The sequence below is a fragment of the Hetaerina americana genome, unplaced genomic scaffold, assembly GCF_022747635.1.
Source record: "Hetaerina americana unplaced genomic scaffold, ioHetAmer1.1.p SCAF_104, whole genome shotgun sequence".
Taxonomy (NCBI): Eukaryota; Metazoa; Arthropoda; class Insecta; order Odonata; family Calopterygidae; genus Hetaerina; species Hetaerina americana.
The window spans coordinates 632,013-657,463 of NW_027286115.1; the positions used below are offsets into that span (position 1 = coordinate 632,013).

Below are 25,451 nucleotides of genomic sequence, written 5' to 3' on the forward strand. Positions count from 1 at the left end.
GGATGCTAAATAAAGTAACACCAGCCATACACAAATGAGAAACCTATACCCTGTACATCAATACCCAAAAAGCACCAAACTATTTGGACAGATATGAAAAAATTCTATTCAATGTGGACCATGATAATTAGATGCAGTTGGCAATGCCTATATTTTTTTAAGTGTCTTCCTCGCAAGCAATGGATATATTTTTGCCCCAGACAAAATATACTGCACCAATCTTTAATATGATATTACATCATTGCAAGTATAGATGAAGTAAGTATATGCATACGACAAATGTAATCCATTTATGTCTACTGCCAACACCAAGCATTTTCACATGAATTCATTTATGCATTTTGCTCAGATGATGCTCAGTCATTGTGTAACCAGGTTGACAATGAACTCTCATACTTAGACACATGGCTTGTACACCAGCAATGACAAAAATACCTGGGACTTGTCTTATGTTTAGAGTTTAGGCAGCCAAGTCAAAATGCAAGTAATTATTTTAATTGGTCCAAGTCAATATCCATCATGGTAGGTTTTTCTGTTTCTATTGTTATCAGAAAGGCTATAGTGGGATGAGATGGTAAAATCTCCACTCGGCTGGATTCTTCTTTGGGATTGGTAACTCGAAAGCAAATATTTAGAAACCCCTTCAGCCAAATGTTTAGCTCCCTAGGTGGCCCCTCCTATGGAAAAAAAATGTTAAAAAAACGTTTCCTGAGCGATCCTTTGCTTTAAAAAATGTGAAAAATTCATGAAAATACATTTTTATGCCCAAAAACATTCTGATTTTTTTCAAAATTTTTGAATCAAAATTGAGCTCAGGAAAAATATATGAATTTTTCAAAGAATTTTTAGGTTATGTAGGTAATTTTTGGCAACCTTCTAAATAATAATTTTTTGTGTATTTTTTCCATTCTTTTGAATGGCAGGGTTATATTTGCCATTTTATCTCCGGAACATCCTCAAAATTTGAAAAAACACATTTATTTAGTGTTTTCCCCCATGTTTTTAGCACATAAGATCAACTGCATGCCAATAAATAACGATTTTTGATATATTTTTTCATTGTTTCTAATAGCGGGATCAGGTAATACCTATTTGAGCTTTTAACAAAAAAATATAGTCTTAATGAGTTCTCTGAATAAATGCTGCATGGTATACAACTGCTCTAAAAAATCACTGAAATTTAACTAGCGTAATGAATCCTCCATACATTATAGTTTCCACATGTAGTATTCACATTTTAAAAGTCTTTTTACTCTAATCGGATCTGTTAATTATTTGATTTTTTTTCATTTTCGGTGAGAGTATTATTTTATGGTAATTGTTGCCTCCTATATGCATGAGACAACAATTACAATAGAACTTTAATTACCCACATATGAAAGAGCGAGAAAAAGGAATTAATTTCGAATTTCAAAATTAATTTAATCAGGAAAAATATTTGAATTTTTTAAAAATTCAAATATTTTTCCTGAGCTCAATTTTGATTCAAAAATTTTGAAAAAAATTAGAATGTTTTTGGGCATAAAAATGTATTTTCATGGATTTTTCACATTTTTTAAAGCAAAGGATCGCTCAGGAAACTTTTTTTGAAAAAATATTTTTTTGTGATAGGAGACCCCTGGGGCCACCTAGGGAGCTGAACATTTTGCTAAAGGGGTTTCTAAATATTTACTTTCGAGTTACCAATCCCAAACAAGAATCCAGCCAAGTAGAGATTTTACCATCTCATCCCGCTACAGCCTTTAGAACTACATTATTTGGGACTTCAACATAGTATTTATCACATTACTTGGGTGATGTGGTGATGAGGAGATTATTACTGAATTTGTGAGACAGAGTTCAAGGCAAATGCGGCTAGAAAATGGGGACAGTAGATAATCATATCATGAAATAAACATCCCACATATCCTACAGGGAGCATCCACTGGAGAAGTTGAGAAAGACATGAGGAACAGATTTGGAAACATTGATGAGTTCGGAGACACTACTCATGACCATTATGGTTGGCAAAATGCAGACTTTGCAAAGTGGAATGAAGTTGAACACATTTCCATGAAAGGCTCCTGCAAAATATCAAGTTCACACAGGCCAGTAAAGGAGATTAAGCCTGTAACTCTGAACCGTGAAGCAATTCATTTTGGAATAAGGAAGAGCAGAAACAGCTTACTGCTGAAATACAGCCTACATTGAGGGGCCATTGCATTTCATTGTGAGCAAAGAGGTCTTGTTTGAAGAATACACACCTTGCTTGGGAGATCAGAATTTGAAATTAAACTGCTAGTGGGCTAGTAACTTGATTTTTATGTTGAAACCAGAACATTGGAGACAATTTGAATCAATTTTGGGCAGAGATTGTCTGAGTCAGTACAAATCTACAGCTCAATTCAACGTAAAAACTTTTATCATTTTTATTATCTAATTACTTTTTATTTCAACTTCATACTTTATTTATTATGTTGGCCCATATTCGAGTGGAACCTCGCTTAACGAGTATAATTCATTCCGAAATCTTACTTGCAAACCTAAACAGTTGTTATATGAAAACGTTATCCCATATACTACCTTGATCAAAAATTTCCCGGAATTTATTCAGAAAATTAAAAATACAAGTTTATTCATCTAAATCTATATTGTCCCCTTCAAAGTAATCCCCATCGACTGCAACACACTTATGCCAGCGCTTGATCCAATCCTCGAAACATTTTTTATATTCGGTTTTCGGTATGTCCATCAGTGCTTCCTGCGATTTTTCCATTACTTCCTCTCGGCTGCTAAAACGCGTTCCCCGTAATGGTTTTTTAACTCGATTGAACAGAAAGAAGTCACAGGGAGCCAAATCAGGTGAATTCGGTGGCTGTTGGATGGTATTTGTTGCATTTTTCGTCAAAAAATTACGAATAATGATAGCACTGTGCGACGGTGCGTTATCATGGTGCAAAATCCACGAGTTTTCTGCCCACATTTCTGGTCTCTTTCGGCGAATTGCTTCACGCAAACGTCTCATAACGCCCAAATAATACTCTTTGTTTACTGTCTGGCCTTCTGGCAAAAATTCATGATGCACTACACCATTGTAATCCATGAAAACCGTCAGCATTGCCTTCTTTTTTGACTGAAAACGACGTGGTTTTTTTGGTATCGGCTCATTTGGTGAACGCCATTCACTTGCCTGATGTCTGGATTGCGTGTCGTACTCATAAACCCACGTCTCGTCTCCAGTAATGATCCTTTTGATGAATGTGGGATCGGATTCAGCCTCGCAAATCATGTCTTTTGCGACGTCAACACGGTCTCTTTTTTGCATGAAATTGAGGTCTTTTGGCACCAACTTTGCTGCTACACGACGGAAACCCAAATCATTAACCACAATGTCTTGGGCGGATCCATAGGCAATGTTCAAGTCCTCCGCTATTTCTCTGATGGTTAATTTGCGGTTATTGACCAACATTTCTTTTACTTTATCAATTTTTTCACCGACTTTCGATGTCGATGGTCTGCCACTGCGTTCATCATCTTCGATTGACTCACGACCACTTCTGAACCGCTCGTGCCACTGGTAAACGACCGTTTTTTTTAGAGAATCGTTGCCGAAACACTTTTCCAACATTTCCAACGTCCGTGCGCCACTAAATCCGTTTTTTACGCAAAATTTAATACAAGTTCGTTGTTGCAAATTTAAATCCATTTCTGAAATTGTAAAAAATCGCCAACACACACAGAGATAGATGTACTCTTGGCTACGTAACTTTTGCAAATGTCAAGTTATGACACTAAGATTTAAAGGGAATATCAACAACAGATGTACCAATTTAACAAAAAAACAGAACTCAAATCGGAACGATGGGAGTGCCACACGGTGGTTATTCCGGGAACTTTTTGATCAAGGTAGTATATCAATATAAAATACGATAATGCATTACATGCTGAGAAAATGAATTATAAACAAGGTTTATCCAAAGAAAGACAAATATATATATTGTTTAGGATCAAGAGTCATCATCTTTTCTTCGATTGCAGAATGAACCAACCTGGAATGCAAATTCAATTTGTAGAAAAAAAGAATTGAAATGATAATTTATGATACATTCCTAATTAATTTTCTCTAGAAAGCTGCCAAGAGATTGTTTTTGTTAATGCTTCAACATTTTGTGAAAATTCAACACAGCATTATCATTAAATAAAAATCTGACACCGCATATCATTAATTAAATAAGTTGCACCTAAACACCTGCCTTTAATTTAATTTTCACCTCACATAGTTTTGGTTAATAGCTCAATAAAATATATACATACTGCGGTCCACTAATTGCAAATTTTGTACTTCTGTTTATCAGAAAATTATTTTATTTATTTCATTTATCATATGTTTTGTGTATTATATATTCCATGCTTCTGTAATTAATCAGTGAGTTTTTAATAATTTGGACAATACAGAAATAGAGGAGTCTAATTGTAGTTAGAATTGTAGTCACAGCCAGTTGCTTGTGGTGTACCAACAGACCTGACTGAAAAACCATGAAAGAGTACACCCATCTAACAAAACCATTAGGATAGACCGCTAATGGGGTTGAATCCGTGACCATGGACCAAGCCAAGAGAACTCAATGAAATACAGCAGAATGAAGAAAGTTAGCAATGTAAGATGCAGAATAAATCAAGATTTAAACAGTTGCCATACTAACATGTGCTCATTGCCAAAGATGGTCGAGCAAGTAATATTAAAATCCAGAAATGTCAATTATGTAATTGAGAAGGGATTGTTAAGTGAGCTGTTCATCGTGAAATCAACTTTTGACCATCACTGTTGCTTCCAAAATTGGTGTCAGTGAAAGGAAAAAAGTGGACAGCGCATTATTTATTGCACTTATAGGAGAGTGAATACCAGTATTATATAGATAACCAGCAACAGCATTGGATTTATTTGAGGATTAGTTCATCAATACTTAATGCCATGGTAGAATTTCTTTGATCTTATTGCAAATAATAAGCTGTGGAGAAGGTGAAATATTTTCAGCCAAAGGTTCCTAGTAATCCCAGAGGTGGGTCCAGTTAAGTACTGGAAAGGAGCCGTGGCCCTGTCAACCTATGATCAGCAGGGGTAGAGAAATGAAAGAAAGTAAGATATGATGTCACTAGATATATTTATTTTGCAGAGTTTCACATTTTTATCTAGAGCCAAAATGGTCTCGTGCATGGTAAATGATCATCATTATCAACAGGTTAAATTATGTCATTTGACCAATCCCTCATTCCTTAAAGTACCTTAAAGACCAAATTTGCATGGTAAAGGGGATGGTAGTGCCAAATTTGCTCTTTTTTATTTTGCTATGATATATCCAAAAATAGTAGTCCTTGGGGACAAAACTTTTAAGCAGTTACTCTTTTTTAATTATTTTTATTTGCATGCTGCACAATGCAATAACCCAACAATGACTCTTCTATTTATTTAGCAAAAACAAATGCAAAGATATTTTCAGGGAGTTCTAACACCCATAAACTTTCTCAAAGTTAAAACTTGCCTAATTTACTTTCTCACATTAAAAAAACATTAGATTCACCCCCATATCATCAATATTGTAAGGGAGCAATATGGCCAACCTGCTGAACCTCACTGCATGACAAAAGGCTGCCACCCTCCTTTTCAAGACATCACCAAAAATGACAACGCACTTCAAATTCAAGATCCAGAATGGAGAAATTGAAGAATGATCTCAAGACCAAACACTCATATTACTTCATGTCATATACTGTTTCCAATCTTTATCCACTTCATGAGATGGAGCCCGAATGGTAACACTGTTTGCAATGGTCTGGGAATGGTTTTCAACAGTTCCCTGCACCCCTTGAGAAAATTTCAGACTTTGATAGGCCCTGGCAGGTAATGTTGAGGTATACTATACGCCTGAATAGCAATAGCTGAATGCACCATGGCATAACCTTAATTCTTCCTATCAGCCCAAAGAGGCTCTGACCTAAAACAGATTTTACTTGCTTAAATAATACCCGAGTGCACATCAAAACGTAAAAGAGGGCCACTTAGAATTAAAAAAATAACCATTTAAAGTGAATCGAAATGGGACCAACAAGGACAAGCAGGCCCCATATTTTTCAAGTTTTATAAATACGAAATTATTTCTAACCGTCTTTCTCAAAAATGCTAAGTGTAGCGAAAAATAATGAAAATCGTCCATTTATTTATTTAACAAAATCAGAGGGCAAGAATTCTTTTACTGAATTGCAATACCACTTCAATGAGTATCAGACCTATATAGGCACCATAAAGAAAGAAGAACACGCATTTGGCAAACCTTGAGGCAATAAATTTACTAGGGCACAATAGGGGAGAAAATAGAAGCAAAGGCTCCATGAGGAAGGTCAAATGAACAGGGCATAGGAGGACAGAAAGGATAAACAGGGCATATAAGGGAGCTTTCATTAGAAACAGAAGAGTGAAAGGCCGGATGTTGGCCAATATTTGGATTAAAATACTGACTACCAAAAAAGTCTTAATATCATTTATAATGAATAGTCTGTCCCTATCATGTAGTTTCGAATACAAATGTCTGTTTAGACTAAAAGAAAATTAATTCCAGAAGTACATCTTAGCTGGAGAATAAATCTGGGATTCCAAAAAAAAATTGAACAGTTTAGTTTTTGCAAATACCTTATTCAATATAAGATTACCCCAATATTTCGAATTGATAACATAATAAGATATCAAGAGCCATTGGCTTGGTAACCTGGAGAACAACAGGAACTTGATAAGCCAAGGGTGAGGCTTTAAGAGCTCTCTAGACCTAGACTAGTAAAATAAAGAAGCACTATGATTTTAGAAGAACTAGGGATTACTTGATTGCAGCTGTGGATGAACCACTAAATGACTTTAAATTTTCATGTTTGAGATATTATTATTATTGGAATCTATTGTAAGTTGTTTATCCCCTGCCGTTGCTACATAAGTTGAAGGAATAGTCTTTTGTAGCAATGTATGTAGACTAAATTTTATTTATTCTAGGGTTTTACTTGTTCATTTAATTAGATAACCTATAGTGATTTTATAGAAAATGCACAGAATGTTTGTTTTTATTTACCGTTTGGAAAAATAGTTGATAAATGTAACCACAGTTCACTTATGTTCCCATTCATTTTACTTAAAATGTAACAACGTTTTACGTATTTCTGCTTAACTTGAAGGCCCTTTAATCGTTCCACTGATTACATGCAAAACAACGTTTAAATTATTACTTTAATTATTAAAAAGAGGCTGGCTTCAATACTTATGCTAAACGTTATCAACAAAGAAAACTTGAAAAAGAGTTAGAAACACTTTGGCCATTATTTCCAACTAGTAATGAAAACATACTATGGCGCAAATTACTTGGTTGATTCGGGGCTTTTGCGCAATCAAGCCAAATTAATAGAACTACTATACATTTTACTATACTGATTTTGATTGCAAAAACCAGAAACTTAAAAATAAGAAACTCCATTAAATACACTCCATACTCCATAAATATTAAATGCAAAACAATTTAAATGCAGAGTACATCAACATAACAAAAATTGGAGATGTAAAACACTCACTCATAAAAAATAAATCGAAAGCTTCTTTGGGGAGAAATCCTCCTCAAATAGGATGATGAAAAAGACTACAATTAAAAATGAGAAGGCAAATGCTGCTCTCTGCAATACATAAAAATGGTTAAAAAATTACAATAACTTGGTTCATACATTCGAAAGGAAAACATCCAGCCAAGAAATGGTTTAGTCGATGGATAACTAGTACACAAAAATTTAAGATACAAACATGCACCAAATAGTTTTTAAAAATGCGCCGCTTTATTGAGTAAAACGGTTAACAATGCATAAAATGTTCAGTTTTCCTTCACGTAAACGTAGTTGTGGTGTAAAACACTAAAAAGCACTGCCTCTTCCTTCAAGTGAAAGCAGGTCCACGAACCTAAAAAATGTCCTATTGATAAAATACCTATGCAGATTATGTATAAACAATAAACTTACCTCCATGGCCATCATACACGCCAAAAAAGGCGGTCCCTGGATCATCAGGTAACGATAATATGTGGGTATGAGAATCTTCCATATTGATTCTCCATCCTTGCATGCAGCTGGCACCTACTTTGAGCCATTTGTTCTGGCACCGGGAGGTTTTCTTGTCGGTTACAGGCTCTGATAATGTTTGACCCATGGCACTATAATACAAAACGTTGATCCCCTTCACTCAAAGATGCGACTGATTGCATTAATAGGTTTTAGTTATTTTCCCTTACATTTAGACAAAAAAATCACCGAGGACTTCTATGACTTTTTTCCAAAACTATAATTATTTGAGTTCAAAAAAAATGACTCAAATAATTTTGTTTGAAGCCATTATTGCAATGACGTAATTGAAATACACTACACTTCACTACACAACAATAACAACCAAATCTTACTTACCGAAGCGCTTATTCCTTCGCTATCGGTACAAATACATTTAAAATAACACAGTTGAGTATCAATGTAAGAGTCGCAGTAAAATTTGCTGTGCTGTCGGAAAGGAGGGATATTATTGTTACATATCCATCTCCTTCAGGGCCAAATATTTCCTCTGCGATGATTCACCTCAACCATCGATTCAATAACGCAAAACCAAAGACACGAAAGAAAAGAGGAAAATCACCAAAGTCGAAACCCATATTTTAAAATGAGATAATCATCATAAAATTATGGATTATTAGCATGCTGTAGCACTAAACTCCACTTCATCAAAAAAATGCAACACATACATGACAATTGCGAATCGTGGAGCGCTACCCTACAGTCGGAAACGGAATCACGATTGCTCACGGACGTGAGGGAAGACGCCTCACTTCTGAGATTCTTTTCCGCCTTGCCGGACGGCAGTGCGTCTGCGAAAATAATATCAACTGAATTTTTGCAAGAAAAAAAAACCAATATGAAAGTACTCTTTTTGACTTCGGTGAGCAATGGTTCCCTATTAAAGATTCTTTTTCATGAAATTGTTCGTGTCAGTTTGATTGACCTCGGTTTTAAGTATTTTAATGAAGAAGAAAATTTCATTTTCGTGAAATTGCATAGGCTGAACAGTATTAGAACTTTATTTTGAGCATGTAATTCCATATCATTAATCATAACGTGGGACGACTAAGAACAGCGAGCTATATTTGGTGACAGACAAATACCCTACGACCAGAAATATATTGTCTCCGCGCTGTCCCATTTAAGATATTGATGGATATACACACTCAGGCTTGCGTTTACAACTGAGCAACGCGTGAAAGCAACCAAGCTTCATGAAAGCATGATTCATAATTAAATATAATTGATGTAAAAAGTATTAACGTGTCGTAGGGATCAGCTTTTTTGATTGCTACTCAGCAGAATTTGTTAAACAGGTATTTTTGAGACGCTGGAATCCAAGTCCAACATAGCGGGATATATAAATGGACTCGTAATTTAAAAAAAACTAAGTTGAATCTTGCTTAACACCGGGGAAAAGTTGACCATCGCTTTAGAAAAATAGGATTTCAAATTCCGGGACATTGAAAAGATCTTATGAATCATAAAATTAAGGATAAAATAGTATTTAATAAAGTCCAAAATTGTTCATACTATAGAATTACGTATTTCCATGGTTGTTATTCACATTTACTCACAACGTAAATTTCTAAATTTTTGAATTGGTGATCATTACCGTTGCAAATCCTCGTTTTGGCGGGGTGTCCAAGAAACTTGTAAATTACTCGTCAGATGGCAGCAAACACCAAATCCGTGGGTACTTGGGAGGATCCATGGTACTCTTGCGGCGATGTAGAGGACTTATAGGTGTCTGAGATAATTTTTAGCGGGCTAATTGAAAAGATACGAAGAACATTTTTTTTACTCACTGCAAAATAAAATAGACAGATAATCAACCATTGGAAATATCAGTGTTTTAATTTCCCCTGATTTGATATGGATTTCGGTAAATTTACCGATATTTTTTTTGGGAACATTGTATTCGACTACCCTTTGGATGAATTAGAAAACTTTCATACTACTAAACTAAGGGAAGACATAATTACGTTTCATATAACACTAGAATGGGGTTGGGTGGGCAGTAAGACTACACTAGGCTTAGCTTGATGTTCAGGTAAATTTCACAATCCAATCACAACCACTCTGTTAATCCTCTGTCATTGACAATCATCAATTTGGCTTCAGAAGGAATAAGTCCATTAATGATGCCCTTTTCTCATTTACAAGGAATATATGGAATGCCTTAGATAGTAATATTCATGTTGCAGGGCTTTTTATTGATTTAAAAAAAGCTTTTGATACAGTTAACCATGGAATTATTTAAAAAAAAATTAGAAACATATTTAATAAGAGGCAATGCAAAGGACTGGTTTAAATCATATTTAACTGATAGGTCACAATATATTGAAATGAATTGATCTGTATCAAGTACAACTTCTGTTATTTGTGGAGTTCCGCAGGGCTCCATTCTTGGACCACTACTATTTTTAGTCTTCATAAATGATTTACCTGCAAATTTACCACTCTCCAAAACAATACTATTTGCTGATGATACTATCTTAATTTTTAATAACCATAATCCCATTCAGTTAATGAACGAGGTAACAGAAACTACCCACAATTTGATGAACTGGCTCACTGACAATAAGCTATCTTTAAATGTTAGTAAAACCCATTATTTAAATTTCAATCTCAAGAAGAAGTTATTAAATTTTAATCCAATAATTAACAGTTGCCCCATAAAAGAACTAAAGGTAACAAAGTTTTTAGATATTTGGATAAACTCTAATCTTTCATGGGAGGAACATATTAATAAATTAACTCAAAAACTGGCACAAATCTGTTATGCATTCCGTGTACTCAAGGAAATAATTTGCATTAAGGCATTGAGAACTATATATTTTGGCTATGTGCAGTCACTTCTCAATTATGGTATTCCCTTTTGGGGCTCCTCTATCTTCCTTCCAAAATTATTTAAAATGCAAAAAAAGATTATTCGCATATTAACTAATTCTAATAATAGAGCTCCCATGTACATTCTTGAAACAGTGTCTCTTATTAACAAAAATCAAGACATGTTTATTAAAAATTGTGACCTTCATAGTCATAATACGAGAAGCCAAAATGCATTCCATGTAAGTCAGCACAGAGTAAATAAAACGATTAAAGGGATAGATCATCAGGGAATACTTATGCACAATAAATTGCCTGCTTATATTAAAAATATCAAAAGTTCCTTTAAATTCAAGTGTGCTGTGAAAAAATTACTTTCATGTAAATTATTCTATAGTGTAGATGATTTTCTAATGCATACCATTTTAAATGTATAATTGGAATGTGTTAATCCCAAGAAAATTGTAAATTGAATGTATTTGTATTTTTCATATTGTTTTGATATTTTGCAAAATGTTTTTTATTGATATGAAGTGTAAAACATGTATTGACAAAGCCATGCATAATTCCATGCTTATGGTGAATGAATAAATTGAATTGAATTGAATTTTTACCCTCATCATGAAGGAATTCCACAAAGTTAAACCTGAAACTGTTATGGTTATGTCAAGCACACTCAGGTTTCATTAATTGCTCTATGATGTCATTCCTGATAAATATAAATGCTAGCCAGCCAAAATAGGGGCGAAGGGAATTATGGGAGAGTCAAAATAATTTCGGGACCCATGAAACCTAATCTTGATTGTTTGATTAGGTAAAGAAGGGGAGAGGATGACTTTGTATTCATGTAACAACATACATTATGTCTTTTCTTACGCATTTTTGACAGTCAATATTTAAGATGCAGTGCAAATATCTGAACTGCTCCAACATTTATCGCGATCCATTTTAGGCAAGGTTTTGATACGATTTGCAAAAAAAATCTGACGGCTACTTAGTTCAGGATGGGGACACAAAGAGCGACCCAATTCTCTATGGCAAAAACATGATTTTTTAAATGATCACATCATTCGATATCATACTTAAGGCTGGATTGGAATCGACCATCACACCATGGAGTCCGCAAAGACGCTCGGCTAGGCCACTTACCAAGTTTCATGTATCAAGTATTCCAGTCACAAATTTATAGAGGGGATAATTTCTGAAATATAAAGCACAAATAAAGGGATTAATGAAATGAGTCCTCAGCAAACATCATGAGAAAAACAAAATTTGCACTTGAACACAGATTTTACACGGATTGAATGGAAAAGTGAAAATTCTTTCAAGAAGTTCTCTCGGGTTTTCCACCGGGTCAGGTTGCAGTACTCCGACGTTTCGACTGCATCGTCTTCAGGGTGAAGTCTTCACCCTGAAGACGATGGCAGAGTCAGCCTTCGAAACGTCGGTGTACTGCAACCTGACCCGGTGGGAAACCCGAGAGAACCTCTTGAATACAATACGCCGGGAAAACCTGAGATCCTTCAGTGAAAATTCTGTTTTTCTCATGATGACGAACTTCCACGACACCTGGCCTGTATTTGTTGAATATATACAGTAAAAATCGTCAAGATTGTACAACCTGACGCAACTACGCCTGGTACTGTCAAGTTTAAAGGTAAAGGAATGTAGTCAGAATTCATCGCAGGGGCAGGGATCTCAAATTAGTCAAGAGAGAGGGATAGCCATTTTGTGCAATGGGTGGGCCTCAATCTTTTGATCATATAATGTCTTTCGATGTAATATGAATGCGACTGAGCTGACAGTGTTGAAAAAAATAGCCTCAGGAGAGGACCGCTAACAGATAGGATAAGGTCATGAGGTGTTGGGACAATGTGAACGACATTTTTATCGAAATTAGGGAAGATGCTAATGGAAGTTAGGAAACATCCAGAGAAGAGCGGAGAAAGGAATTGTAGATATGCTTGAGGTTCGTGAGAGGTGAAATGGAGGGATGGAGTGGATGACTGGAGCGATAGTTACAGATTAATTTAAAGTAGGGGCAGGGGAGAAGAGTCAAAATGGAATGATTTTATAACTGAACACCTAACTGGGAAGGAGAGTAGTGAATATGGAGCAGGGGCGTGATAGGATTATATTGTTGAAAATGGAAGTCCGACCAGACCAATGACCACTCCAGATGATCTGACCATTCTATTGTTAATCCGCGTGTACTTTCCGACAAGTAGTAAGGACGAGGATTTACTAGATAATCGTTCAAGGGAAATAATTGAGAACTGGGAACCTGGAAGGAAATACTTGATAACAACGAGGAAGTCGAATGTATTGGCAGGTGAAAATGTTTACAGATTGCAACCAAGTTTTACGGGAGAAAAAGTTTAAAAAGTGGTTCAAACGCCATAGAAGGCGTAATGAAATGGGGAAAATGACGAAAAATACGGGAAGGCACGGAATGGAATCGTTTCCGGACATTTCCCCGATTCTATTTTCGCGATTGACCACTTTCAGCGAATCAGCGAATGCCCCTCAAAGGAAATCCCGAATTCTTTTCCGCAGTTGTGTTTTTTTTTACAGAAAGGAGACTAAATTATTTCGAAAATATATTATGACAGAAAATAAATATAATCATGAAATAATGTTGAGTGCTATTCCACAATACGTGCTCTGTTTACATGTTTCGTCATTTTTTTATAATTTTCATACTCAGAAGCAATTTTCTGTAAACATTTTTGAGGACAAAACAATTTTCTAATTTTTTTTGACGCTCCTTGCCTGCCTGCAATTACAATTTCTGTTTCCACTTCCAGTGTTTGAAATGCCGTTTGAGTGGAGTAAAAATCATGTTAATATTTATTTATTTATGCCATAACATTTCCGTAAAATTATGTTGAATTGACTTAGGTGAATTTCGATTTCAAATGTGAGAAAGTTCGTTCGTTACTCTACTATTTCGAGAAATTGGAATAGTAGAAAATTAGAATTGGGTAAATTAATTCGAAAAAATGATCTCGAGACGACGAACTGGGAAAATCCCTGGTAATGTTGGATCACATTATAATAGACGTAGATTTCGGAATGGTGTTACACTTTACACAGCTTCTCGAAGGACGGCACAGATTAGGGCTATACCGTACATCTACCTACATCGACAAAATTTTGTTGGTGACGACATACAGGCTGGAGGAAAGGGTGAAGAAGTTAAGGAAATAATGTAGAGAAACTAGGAGTTTATGTTGTCTCCACAACGACTAGCAATAGATAGGTACTTATTTGTAATGGACAGTTTAAAACTGTATTAGATCAAATGGCCGTTCTAATGAGAAATCATGACGGGGATAATTCTGAGATCTGGAATTTGATTTCTTCTAGATATACTGTATTGTCATGGATGAAATCCAAAGAGATTTCTCAACCACATTGCGAAAAATACATTTTTGAACAATATCCCAATGGAATCCCAATTCAGCTCGAATTATGACCAAAGTGAAGAGAAATTTGGGGATTTATAATTTTAAAAAAATAAGTATACATTCCACCGCTCACGTAAGAGGCACGAATGATCCTATGCGATCAGTTGCTGCGATTTCATTCAGTTCATTCATAGAATGTTGCTGACATTATTACATTTATTCAAACGCTGAAAGGGATCGGGTGGAGCGGTGGCTGGCGTACTGGCTTCGACTCCTGGAGACGGCAGATACTTTGCAGTGGTATCCCGATCCCTATGTGATGTGTTTCGTGGAGAGCACTTGAAATGAGTTGTCCGTCAATGAGCATGCCGTCCGTCGGATGGAACGTTAAGCTCCGGACCCCTTAGGCGCCTTTCGTTAAGAGTAGGCTAATGCCAACGCCGGGTTTCTCTCCATCCTTCCTCCTTTCCCATCCATCCATAATGTCGCAAGTGACCTCAGTCATCGGTCACCTCACCTAATAACTACAACTAATACTATTCAAATGCAGAAACCCGTGAGAAGCCTCATTTTAGCACAGCACTTTTGTTTAAGTGAGAATGAATGCCGTATGTTTTGTGAAGTTTATGATGAGGACTTTTTATTTGCATTTTACGAGCCCTTGACGCTACGTTTTGACTCCGTTAAAGCAGCGAAACATCTCAGGATATAATTCTTAAAATTATTCAAAAAATTCTACGAAATTCTTTAAAATATTCGTTGTAAAGAAAATTGTAAACATTCGGCTTTTGAGATTTATGTCGGTTATACGGTTGTCGATCAGGAATCATCGTTTCCGAAGCAACTTTCCGAGCCATGTCGACAATAGGTATTATGATTCTTGGTCAATTCCTTTCTATACATATTTTTTTGCGGTGTTTTTAAAGAAATTATTCATTTTAGGGTTTCTGGCCCACGTGAAGAAATGGCCCAAGGAATACGGTTTATAAATCTCATTACTCAAGTTTTTTCTCTTTTGCATTTACCCTTCCCATAATACCGGCATGCTAATTTCCTGTACTTGTCATTCTAAATGCATGCACAGAGAATAAACATATTTTTATGGAAATATTCTCATTATCCATTGATTTACAATCTTTTCCAAGCCGTAATTCTAATTTTTTAGAATTTTAATTTAGTTTATGTTTATGTATATATTATATATATAATATATATATATGTATTTATGTATGTATATATTATGTATATATATATATATATATATATATATATATATATATATATATATATAAACTTACTAAGCACATTGGAAAGTCAGTGTGATAGATATGGAATGAGGATAAATACAAACTAGCCAAAGATTATAGGGTTGTCGGGAACGAGGTAGGCTAAGCTAAATATTAAAATAAGAAGGTATAAACTAGAGCAGGTGGAACAGTTAATTTATCTTGGAAGTGGTAAAGTCCTACATGATCAAAGTAGTCAGGACATTAGGAGAAGAATTGCGTTAGGCAAAGGAGCCTGCACACAAGGAGAAGGGAATTGACGATAGGAGCCAGGAATGGAAAAAGTATACTGCATTTCCTTGCAATATGGAAAAATTCCACATATACATAGGTAAGCCTGAGACAGTATTCGACTCTTAACTTAATTAACTTAGCCCGTTGAATTTTTTGCCTGATAATTTTTAAACCTCCTTCGTCTAAAATATTGAAATATGATTTTGATTTTGAAGTTACGTGCGCAAGGTTTTGTGCTTAACTTACCTTGAAAAGATTTGACTTTTTAACATGTAGATCAATCTAAATATAAACCCTTTCTTATTTTTCTGAATTAGGTATCAGAATTCTTCATCGGAGGAGATTTCGAGTACTTTAATTGACCTTCTTCATTTTTTCCGTTGAATCATTCCATTGCATACGGATTTTGTGAGCACATGGCCAACGTTATCAGCAGTGTTTTTGATAGACAATAGTGATAAATATTTCAGTGCATCACAATTCAATAGAATGCCCTGTATATTGAGATGCTTTGCGATGCGTTAACCATCCTGCGAACAAAACACACGAACACAAAGAAAAAGCAAGATGTAAATATTTATTGCTCGCCTCCCAAAGCCTTTTATCTTTAATTATTCACCAAAGAATTCTGCACTCAAAACATAATTCATTAATTTACTTTACGGTTTATAAAATACGAGTGTACGCCTTATATGTCTGGTCTTATTTTGATAAAGTATCGTGCATAGGAAGAACGAATGTTAACATACGTGAGTGCTGCTATTTATTTCTCTTATTTTATCTTGGTGGTCCAATCTACCAATTTACTCGGGGGTCATAATAATTCCGTTGTTGTCTCTTGTAAACTAGACTGTTCTATACGGCTGCAATAGTCTTCGTCTTCCTAACTCACTTCCTGAATTTAGAGGCTCCAAATCCAACTCCTCCTAAATATCCGTCACGTCAAATTTAAATTTATAACATCTATGACAGATCCGGGTTCGATTCCCTGGCAAGTCTCTGGGAACCTGCAGCTCCACCCAATCAATTTGATTTTTCGGGTACCAGGTCTTCCTGGGAAACCATAACCGGCACAGGGAAATGAACTGGCCCCCTTACCCTGATGTGTGAATTTCACACGCCGTATAGTGCTTAGTACTGGGTTAACTCTACCATCACCTACCAAACCAATCTTCGGGTAGATTACTGTGTTTATGGTTTTTTTTATATGGCAGATATTCTCTGAAACATTTCCAATTTATTAAATAACATTTTTTTCTAAGAATCCCGAATACAGTATTCCCAATGTGGTCCAGCTATCACGGAGTCACATGTCTCTTTCGCCTTTTCATTGCAGTTTCCTATAGCCGGTATAATGAGCCCTAATTTCCATGAGGCCTACCCCCATGCTCTTCTGAGATGTACCCCTTTGCAATTATTCTAACCCCAAACCTTTGCTACCAGAATAAAAAAGTATACGACCTATTTAGAGTTTATTTACTCAATTTAATTTATTTTATGTTTTATGTCTTTCTCCTTTTTTCTGTTATTTCAAATTCAATACTGCGAATTTTTCTATGTTTAATTCTAATTTCTTATACCACTCTGATGCCTAGTCTAATTAGCTAGAAAAAGAAGCTTGCATTCCGTTGGTGTCCTTAGTTACGTGTAACTTTGCAGTTTTTCATGTTCTCTAACGACTTATTTTTTTATTTGAGAAATAAAAAATATATAGTATACAGAAAAGTTTTCCCGGGAGTAATCATATTTTTGTTCGAATAACTTAAAGGATTAACCTTAATTTTTATTCCGATCCAAATTAATTAAAATCAAATTAATTTTGGGTTTAAATTTTTGTTACTCAACTCAGAAATATATTTCATCATATAGATTAACTGAGTTAACTTCCCCAATTATTTCGGTTAGCTCTGCCCTCACCTGTCTTGCAAACATTCGGGTTGATTAATTTGGCTTCGGTTTATATCCTTACATTTTCTCATTCATTAATCGCATTTTATTCGGTTTGACTCGTGTACAATCGATAGATTATTGCGTTATCGTTGTAATAAACGCCAAGCGCATCCAGAAGTTAGAACCTCTTGTTCCACATGACGGTACCGAAGGGTTTCTCAGAGTCCACCAATCCCACACTCAGTGGGTGGCTTGGCTCACGGTTTTTTCAGTGAAATTTTCAACCAGTGCCCATATCTTCAGGCAAAACATTGACTTTCTCCGTATTTTATTTATTGATTTTGAAGACAGTCCTTGTTTAACTCCATCTCTTCCCTTCTAATTATTAGAGATATTAATGTGGAATCATGTGATATTAAATTGAACTCACTGTGCCACTTATATTATATGTGTCGGTCCTCATTTTATCCAGCACTACGATGGCTACGTCTTTGAAAAATCAGTAAATCTTCCAGCATCGCCACTGTCTTCTGCTATTCCAAACTCGGCTTTATTTTGCTTTCGTTACGCATAGCTATTGATTTAAAAGTAAAACTGAAAACGTTCTAATACCATACATGCTATAGATATCTTCTGAATCAATGCAGGGACATATAACGCTTGAAATTCGCTCAGATGACATTTTAGTAGGAGAAATTCGATCCTAAGAGAGAAAGAGATTTGGATTGGAGTCTATTTCCTTTTTAAATCTTGGAGCTACTTAATAATCTCGCGGATGTCTCGCAATTGACGAATCCTCCGCCGCCGCCGAAGTGATTTGGCGGAGTGATTCTGATGACATTTATTTATATGTATTTCTTTTTATAGACGACGGGCACGAGAAATGTCCTCCCCATCCTCCTTACCAATTTGTCTTTCTCCCGCCATCACTTCCTTCTCGGAAGGATTACAAAGAAAAGCGTTTGGAAGGGGTGGAAAAAAAATGAGTAACTGGATTAAGTTTTTCCAGCGATGCTATTTTCCAGGCGGTTACCCCCGAATCGAATTCCGAACCCTCTGAAAAAGAGACGCGGAAAGAGAGAAAGGGAGAGAGAGAAAGGAGAGGAAAAAAAGAAATGCGACGTGCGCGCACACACACAATCACGAGGCCGCGCGTATCTCGTGTCTTCCTAAGGCAAAGGACTGCAGGGTGTGTGTGTGTGTGTGTGTGTGTGCTGAGCTGGTCTTCGCTGCCATTCCCTTTTGAGCCGAAATTGCCTCGGCAGGAAAACTTATATAACTTATACCGCAGGGCTACCGAATCCAATAAAAAAATGTGGTGATTTTCGTCTTAATTTTTTTACACTCTCTTCTCCGAGAGGATTTGTCTTCTTATGGGAGACGAGTAGGTATATATATACACAGTATACCTCCCTTTTCCGGATTTCTTCTCCGGCAGGGACATCCCAGAAGAGCTTTTTCTCTCGATTGGCGAGAGGGGAGGGGCGGGCGTTTGGGTGTGTGTGCGAAATCAATCCCCCTCGAGGGGAAAACGAGAAGATCTCACTACTTCTCTATTTGGGAAATAAATGGAGTCAGGCGCAGGTTGGGGAGAAGTTGGGGGGATGTTGGAGATCTGGCGGGAAGAAGAGAAGTAAAGGTGGATAGACTGCTCAAGTGTGTGGGTAGTACGCTGTTGGTCCCCATTCAGTGATGTCTTCATGGCGATGATGGCTAGGAATATGAAAATTTAAGAAAATACAGTGTCCTTGGATCGTGCCTGATTGTTTCCAGTGTTTTTAATGAATAAATATGCATATTCAGTATAATTTGTACGCATTTTTACCTAATGTACCGTGTTATAACATGCCAGGTTTGTTGGGTCTTTTGATGGCTCGGTGATGTTTGATGCACTTATGATACAACTTCGTTGTTTTACATTTGACGGCTTTCGTGGATTTTTGATCGATTTATGCAAAAAAAACTTCTTTTGTATTCCCTTACTTACTTATGCTACAGGAATATGAAGTTTACCATTATTGTGGCTCCTTGGAGGCGACCCAACCTTCAGCTGATGGCAATAAGGTTTGCCTGGCAGCAACAAACAATATAAGAACACATAAAAAGATCACTCACTCGCTATTTTTTGATCATTTCGACGGAGTTCAACTCCGTCTTCAGATGACGGATATATATATATATATATATATATATATATATATATATATATATATATATATATATATATATATAATATATATATACACACACACAGAAGATGCAGGAGAAGAAGACCAAATTAGTTAGAATAGGAACAATGATGAGGACAGGGAACCTGGAGAATATTAAGCGAGAGATGGAAAGGGGAAATATAGATGTATTAGGTCTATCGAGGTGAGATGGAAAGATAGCGGGGATTACTGGAGTGATAAGTATAGAATAATATACCGCGGTGGGGACGAGAGCCAACGAGGGGTTGCCATAATATTAAATGAAGAGACAGGAAGAAGCGTAGTCAACATAGAGCAGGTAACGCATAGATTATTACTAGTAGAGATAAAGGCAGAAACGACGAACTTGGTTATTATTCAGGTGTACATGCCGCCGAGCAACCATAAGGAAGAAGAGGTCGTTTGGATATACGATCAGTTAGAGGACATAATCGCGTGTGTTCCTGCAGGGAAACATTTGAGAGTGATGGGGGATTAGAATGCGATGGTAGACGAAGGAAGAGATGGTGATGAGTTGGGGGACTACGGTTTAGGCAAGATGAATTACCGCGGGGAGAAAGCAGTTGAGTTCTGCAGGAGAGAGGGGTTAGTCATCACCAACACTTGGTTTAGACACCACAAAAGACGCAGGTATACATGGAGAATGCCAGGTGACTCAGGAAGATATCAGCTAGATTATATCCTGGTTAGACACAGGTTTAGGAATAGTGTGATAAATTCCCACAGCTTCCCGGGAGCGGATGCGGACTCAGACCACAATTTAGTTGTTATGAAATGTAGCGTACGTTTCAAAAAGATAAGGCAGGGGCGGCGAGTTATAAAATGGAATGTAGAAGCGTTAAATGGGTTGAAAAGGAAGGAATACAAACAGGCGGTAGAGAAAATCATGGAGGATGGTAAAGGGCTTAGTACTATCGAAGAAAAATGGGAAATGATCAAGAAGGGGTTGTCTAAAGCCGCAAAAGACACTATTGGAACCGTTAACGCTAAAAGGACTAGGAAACCATGGATCACGGATGAGATGATTACAAAGATGGATGAGCGGAGAAAATGGAAGAATATGAATACAGAATTAGGCAAAATGAAGTACAAAGAATTGAACAATAAATTGAGGCGGGCAACAAATAAAGCAAAAGGAGCCTGGTGAAAGACGCAGTGCGAGGATATGGAAAGTTATCAGAGGAAGGGTGAAATTGGTGCTCTGTACAGCAAAGTTAAATCTTTATCGGGAAGTAGGAAAAGGAGATCTATACTAACAGTCAGAGATAAGGCGGGTAAGGTAATAGTTGACACAGGAAAGATCCAAGAGAAATGGAAGGAGTATATAGAAGAACTGTATAGTAAAGAACTCAGACCAACAAAGTTAGACATTGAAAAAGAGTATGACGTAGAGTAAGATAGCTTAGGTCCAGGCATACTCGACGATAAGATAGGAAGGGCATTAAGGGAGATGAAACTAAATAAGGCCGTGGGGCTGGATAAAATTACCGCGGAACTATTGAAATGTTTAGGAAAATGAGAGAGAAAGAGGCTATATTTGCTTATTTGTAGTATTTATGATTAAGGCATCTGGCCGGAAGACTTTGTGAGATCAGTTTTAGTTCCTATTCAAAAAAAGGTAAAGGCTACATCATGTGAGGACTACAGGACAATAAGTTTGACATCCCACGCAGCTAAAGTCGTTCTCATGATCATAAACAAAAGGATAGAGAGTAGGGTAAATGTTTACTTAGGGGATGATCAGTTTGGGTTTAGGAAGGGGAGAGGTACGCGTGATGCCATTGCAGCAATGAGATTATTAATCGAGAGGAATATAGAATACAACCAGGAGGTATTTACCTGTTTCGTAGACTTCGAAAAAGCTTTTGATAGAATGAATTAGGAACAACTAATGAGTATATTGCAGAAAAAAGGAATAGATTGGAGGGAAAGGAGGCTAATCCGCAACCTGTACATGTATCAGACTGCACAGGTGCGGGTGGGAAACGAGGAGTCAGGATGGGCAGTGTTAGGAAGGGGTGTAAGGCAGGGTTGCCCATTATCACCGTTGCTGTTCAACCTGTATGCAGAGGAAATGATTAAAGAGACATGGGAAGACCCGGAGGTAGGAATGAAAGTGGGCGGGGAATCCGTAAAATCAGTTAGGTTTGGTGATGACCAAGCTTTAGTTTGTCAGTCAGCCAAGGGGCTGCAAGCATTGCTGAGTGAATTGGAAATTCAGTGCGACAGGCATGGGATGAGAATCAATATTAATAAAACAAAGGTTATGCGATTTTCTAGAAAGAAAAAGGCCAAGCTTAACATTAAAATAGGAGGGCAAAAACTAGAGTAGGTAGAACATTTTACGTATCTCGGTAGTGTTTTGGACCAACTGGGTCAAAGTAGTAAGGACGTAAGGAGAAGAATTGCGCTAGGCAAAGAGGCTTTCACAAGGAGGAGGGAGTTGATGACGGGGACGTTGAGTAAGGACGTTAAGAAAAGACTCGTAAAAACTTCGATATGGAGCGTAGCTATGTACGGCGTGGAAACATGGTCATTGAAGCAGGAGGATAGACGTAGACTGGAGGCTTTTCAAATGTAGGTGTGGAGAAGAATGGAGAAGGTGAAATGGACAGAGAAGAAAACAAACGAGGAAGTACTTGGTAGGGTGGGCGAAGAGAGGGGTTTGTTGGGAGCAATCCTATGGAGGCAGGAAAAGTGGATGAAGGGGGTATTGACCAGCAGCGGGATGTTGAAGACTGTAATAGATGGGAGAATATTAGGCAAACGAGGAAAGGGAGGAACAGGATAGGGATGTTTATAACCTAACACTAAATTTAGCTATTCTTCATTTATGTATACATTTTACTTCACTTAATTCATTTTCCTATCTCTTCCTCGCCTGCCTAACGTTCCGCATATATTTTTTTTGCCTATTTTGGTTTTCTCCCAATAATACCTTCCCTAATATTCCTAGCGCCTCCTTGTTTGTTTTCCTTCCTGCCCATTCCGCCTTTTCCATTTCGTTTCACTCCAATTCCTCAAAAGCCTCCAATATACGCCTATCCTCCTGCTGCAATGATTAATGTTTCCGTGCCATACAAAACCAAACTCTACATAGAAGTTTTGACGAATCGTTTTTTAATAGTCTTACTCACCGTCCCTGCCATAAATTCCCTCATACTTGTGAAAACATTTTGCATAATGCAATTCTTCTACTTATGTCCCTACTACTTTGAACTTTTTCGTCCAAAGCACTTCCGAGATACGTATACTATTCCACTTGCTCTAGTTTATAAAATCCTATTTTAAAATTTAATTCAACCTTTCTCTTTCTTTAAAACCGCATAAACTTTGTTTTTTTTACATTTATTCTCATCCCATACCCATCGCACTGATTTTCCAAAGCTTCCAGTAATTCAGTAGTGCAGTAAAGCAAGCCTATGGCTGCCTGGCTGACTAAAGCTTGATTATTCGCAAATTAAACTGATTTAATGAATTCTCTGTTGACTTTCATTCCTATCTCCAGTTCTTCCCATGCCTCTGTAAAAGATTCTCTTCATAACATTTACCATTCCGCCTCCCCACCTACCACACCTACGAGGGCGATTGGAAAAGTAAGGCCCCTTATTTTTTTCATGAAAAATCAAATTAATTCTTAACATTGCGTACATCGTTGGAAAGGCTGAGCATTTAGATATTTTTCTACATAGTCGCCTTGACGATCGATCACTTTTTGCATCCTTGTAACCAGCTTTTTAATACCGGCGTCGTACCTTTCTCCCGCCGCGTCGCGAAGCCAACTGACGACTGCTTCTCCGATATAAATTCATCGCCATTTAGTGAAAGTGTATGGACATCAAAGACGTGTGGAAGTGGTGGAGGGAGTTTTTTGATGGCCGGGAAAACGTCCACGATGAGCAGCGGTCTGGGCGGCCGAGTTTGCCGGAATCAATGGTGGCTCCAATTGACGAGATGGTGCGCAATAACCGGAGAATTACCCTTCATGAGATAAAGGAAGGCCTTAATGAAGACAGTAGCTACTACTCTGTGCAGAAATTGTGTCGAAGGTCCTCGGTTACCACAAGGTGTCTCACCAAAGGAGTGTGTTTGTGTTATGACAATGCACGTCCACACCAACATGCACGTGTCACATCAAACGACCACCCTACTCAATAAATTCTGCTGGGATATCATCGACCACCTTCCTTACAGCCCGGACGTTGCCCCCAGCGACTACCATTGTTTCCCACTCTCAAAATTCCATTTGGAGGACAGATATTCAAGTCAGACGAGGAAGTGCAAGAAGCAGTCGTCAGTTGGCTTTGTGACGCGGTGGGAGAAATGTACGACGCCGGTATTAAAAATCTGCTTGAAAGGATGAAAAAAGTAATCGATCGTCAAGGCGACTATGCAGAAAAATAGCTAAATGCTCAGCCTTTCCAACGATGCACGCAATGTTGAGAATAAATTTGATTTTTGATGAAAAAAAATAGGACACCTTACTTTTCGAATCGCCCTCGTAAATGAATACAGATAAATGAAGAAAGTACTTGTATGTGTTTGCTTTGGGAATGAATACTTTTCTAAAGTGTTTGAGTGCATAAAGATAGCTATTTGTACACGTAAACATGCATACATGCGTGCGAATCTCTGCTGGATTGAGCAATCTGCCAGCGAATCCTCCGAGTGACACCCAATCCGCTTATCCTGCCAGAATGAGAACCTCCTTCTCCCCACCAAATAAAAGATCCGTGGCTGAGCCAAATATAAAGCGAGGAGGAGTGAGAGGCAAACTCGAGGGATCGAGGGTGGCTCGATTGATTCGGTGCGAGACATCGGAAGGATAATCGATCGACGAATCCATCGCTTCATTAATTCGAAGACGTTTGAGTGCTCTCCTCGACGGGCCCGAACACTTAACAGCGCTCGAGTAAAGCCTTTCATTTTATTTTGTCCGTCAATTCACAAATCCAAGTCAATTTTAATGTGATTTGGATGGAACGTAGAAAATATTCATGCATTTGCACATCCTCCTCAATGAGCGTCCGATTGAGGCATACTAAAATACCATGAAATATCACCCAGGAAATTTTAATAAATGTTTGAAATGAGCAATTGTTTGTGATTCAAAGAGAAATCAGACTATGTTACGGTTAGGGGAACAGTGTAATCAATTTTCACAGTTTCACGGGAGAGGATGCGGATTCAGATCACTATTTAGTGCTGATGAAATTTACTATCAGATTGAAGGGAATGAAACAAATAAGACGTTTAATGTGTAATGGAATGTTTAAACATTAATTTGGATGAAAAGAAAGGAGCTTCGCCCTGATGTAGAGAAAGTTACGGGGAGCTGGATGCCATAGAAGAAAAATGGGAACAGGGATGTCAAAAAAGGGATATCTCGTATGCTAGCTAAACTACAAGAGCAGTCAATAAAAAAAGGGCATAGAAACCATGGATTATTGACGAGTTGATTGGAAAGATAAGCAAGAGAAGGAAATTGA

General features: G+C 37.1%; 1 protein-coding gene across 1 annotated transcript in view; it reads right to left on the bottom strand.

Moving 5' to 3' along the window:
* LOC139700528 (probable protein phosphatase 2C T23F11.1) overlaps positions 1–8,794 on the bottom strand; it is a 28,593-nt gene extending 19,799 nt beyond the window's left edge. Inside the window, exons 1-2 of the mRNA XM_071599079.1 lie at positions 8,458–8,794; positions 8,020–8,210 (exon numbers count right to left, since the gene is read on the bottom strand). Coding sequence (XP_071455180.1) covers positions 8,020–8,206 — 187 coding nt within the window. The 5' untranslated portion in view covers positions 8,207–8,210; positions 8,458–8,794. The remainder of the gene's footprint in view (positions 1–8,019; positions 8,211–8,457) is intronic.
* Positions 8,795–25,451: the final 16,657 nt, after the last annotated feature.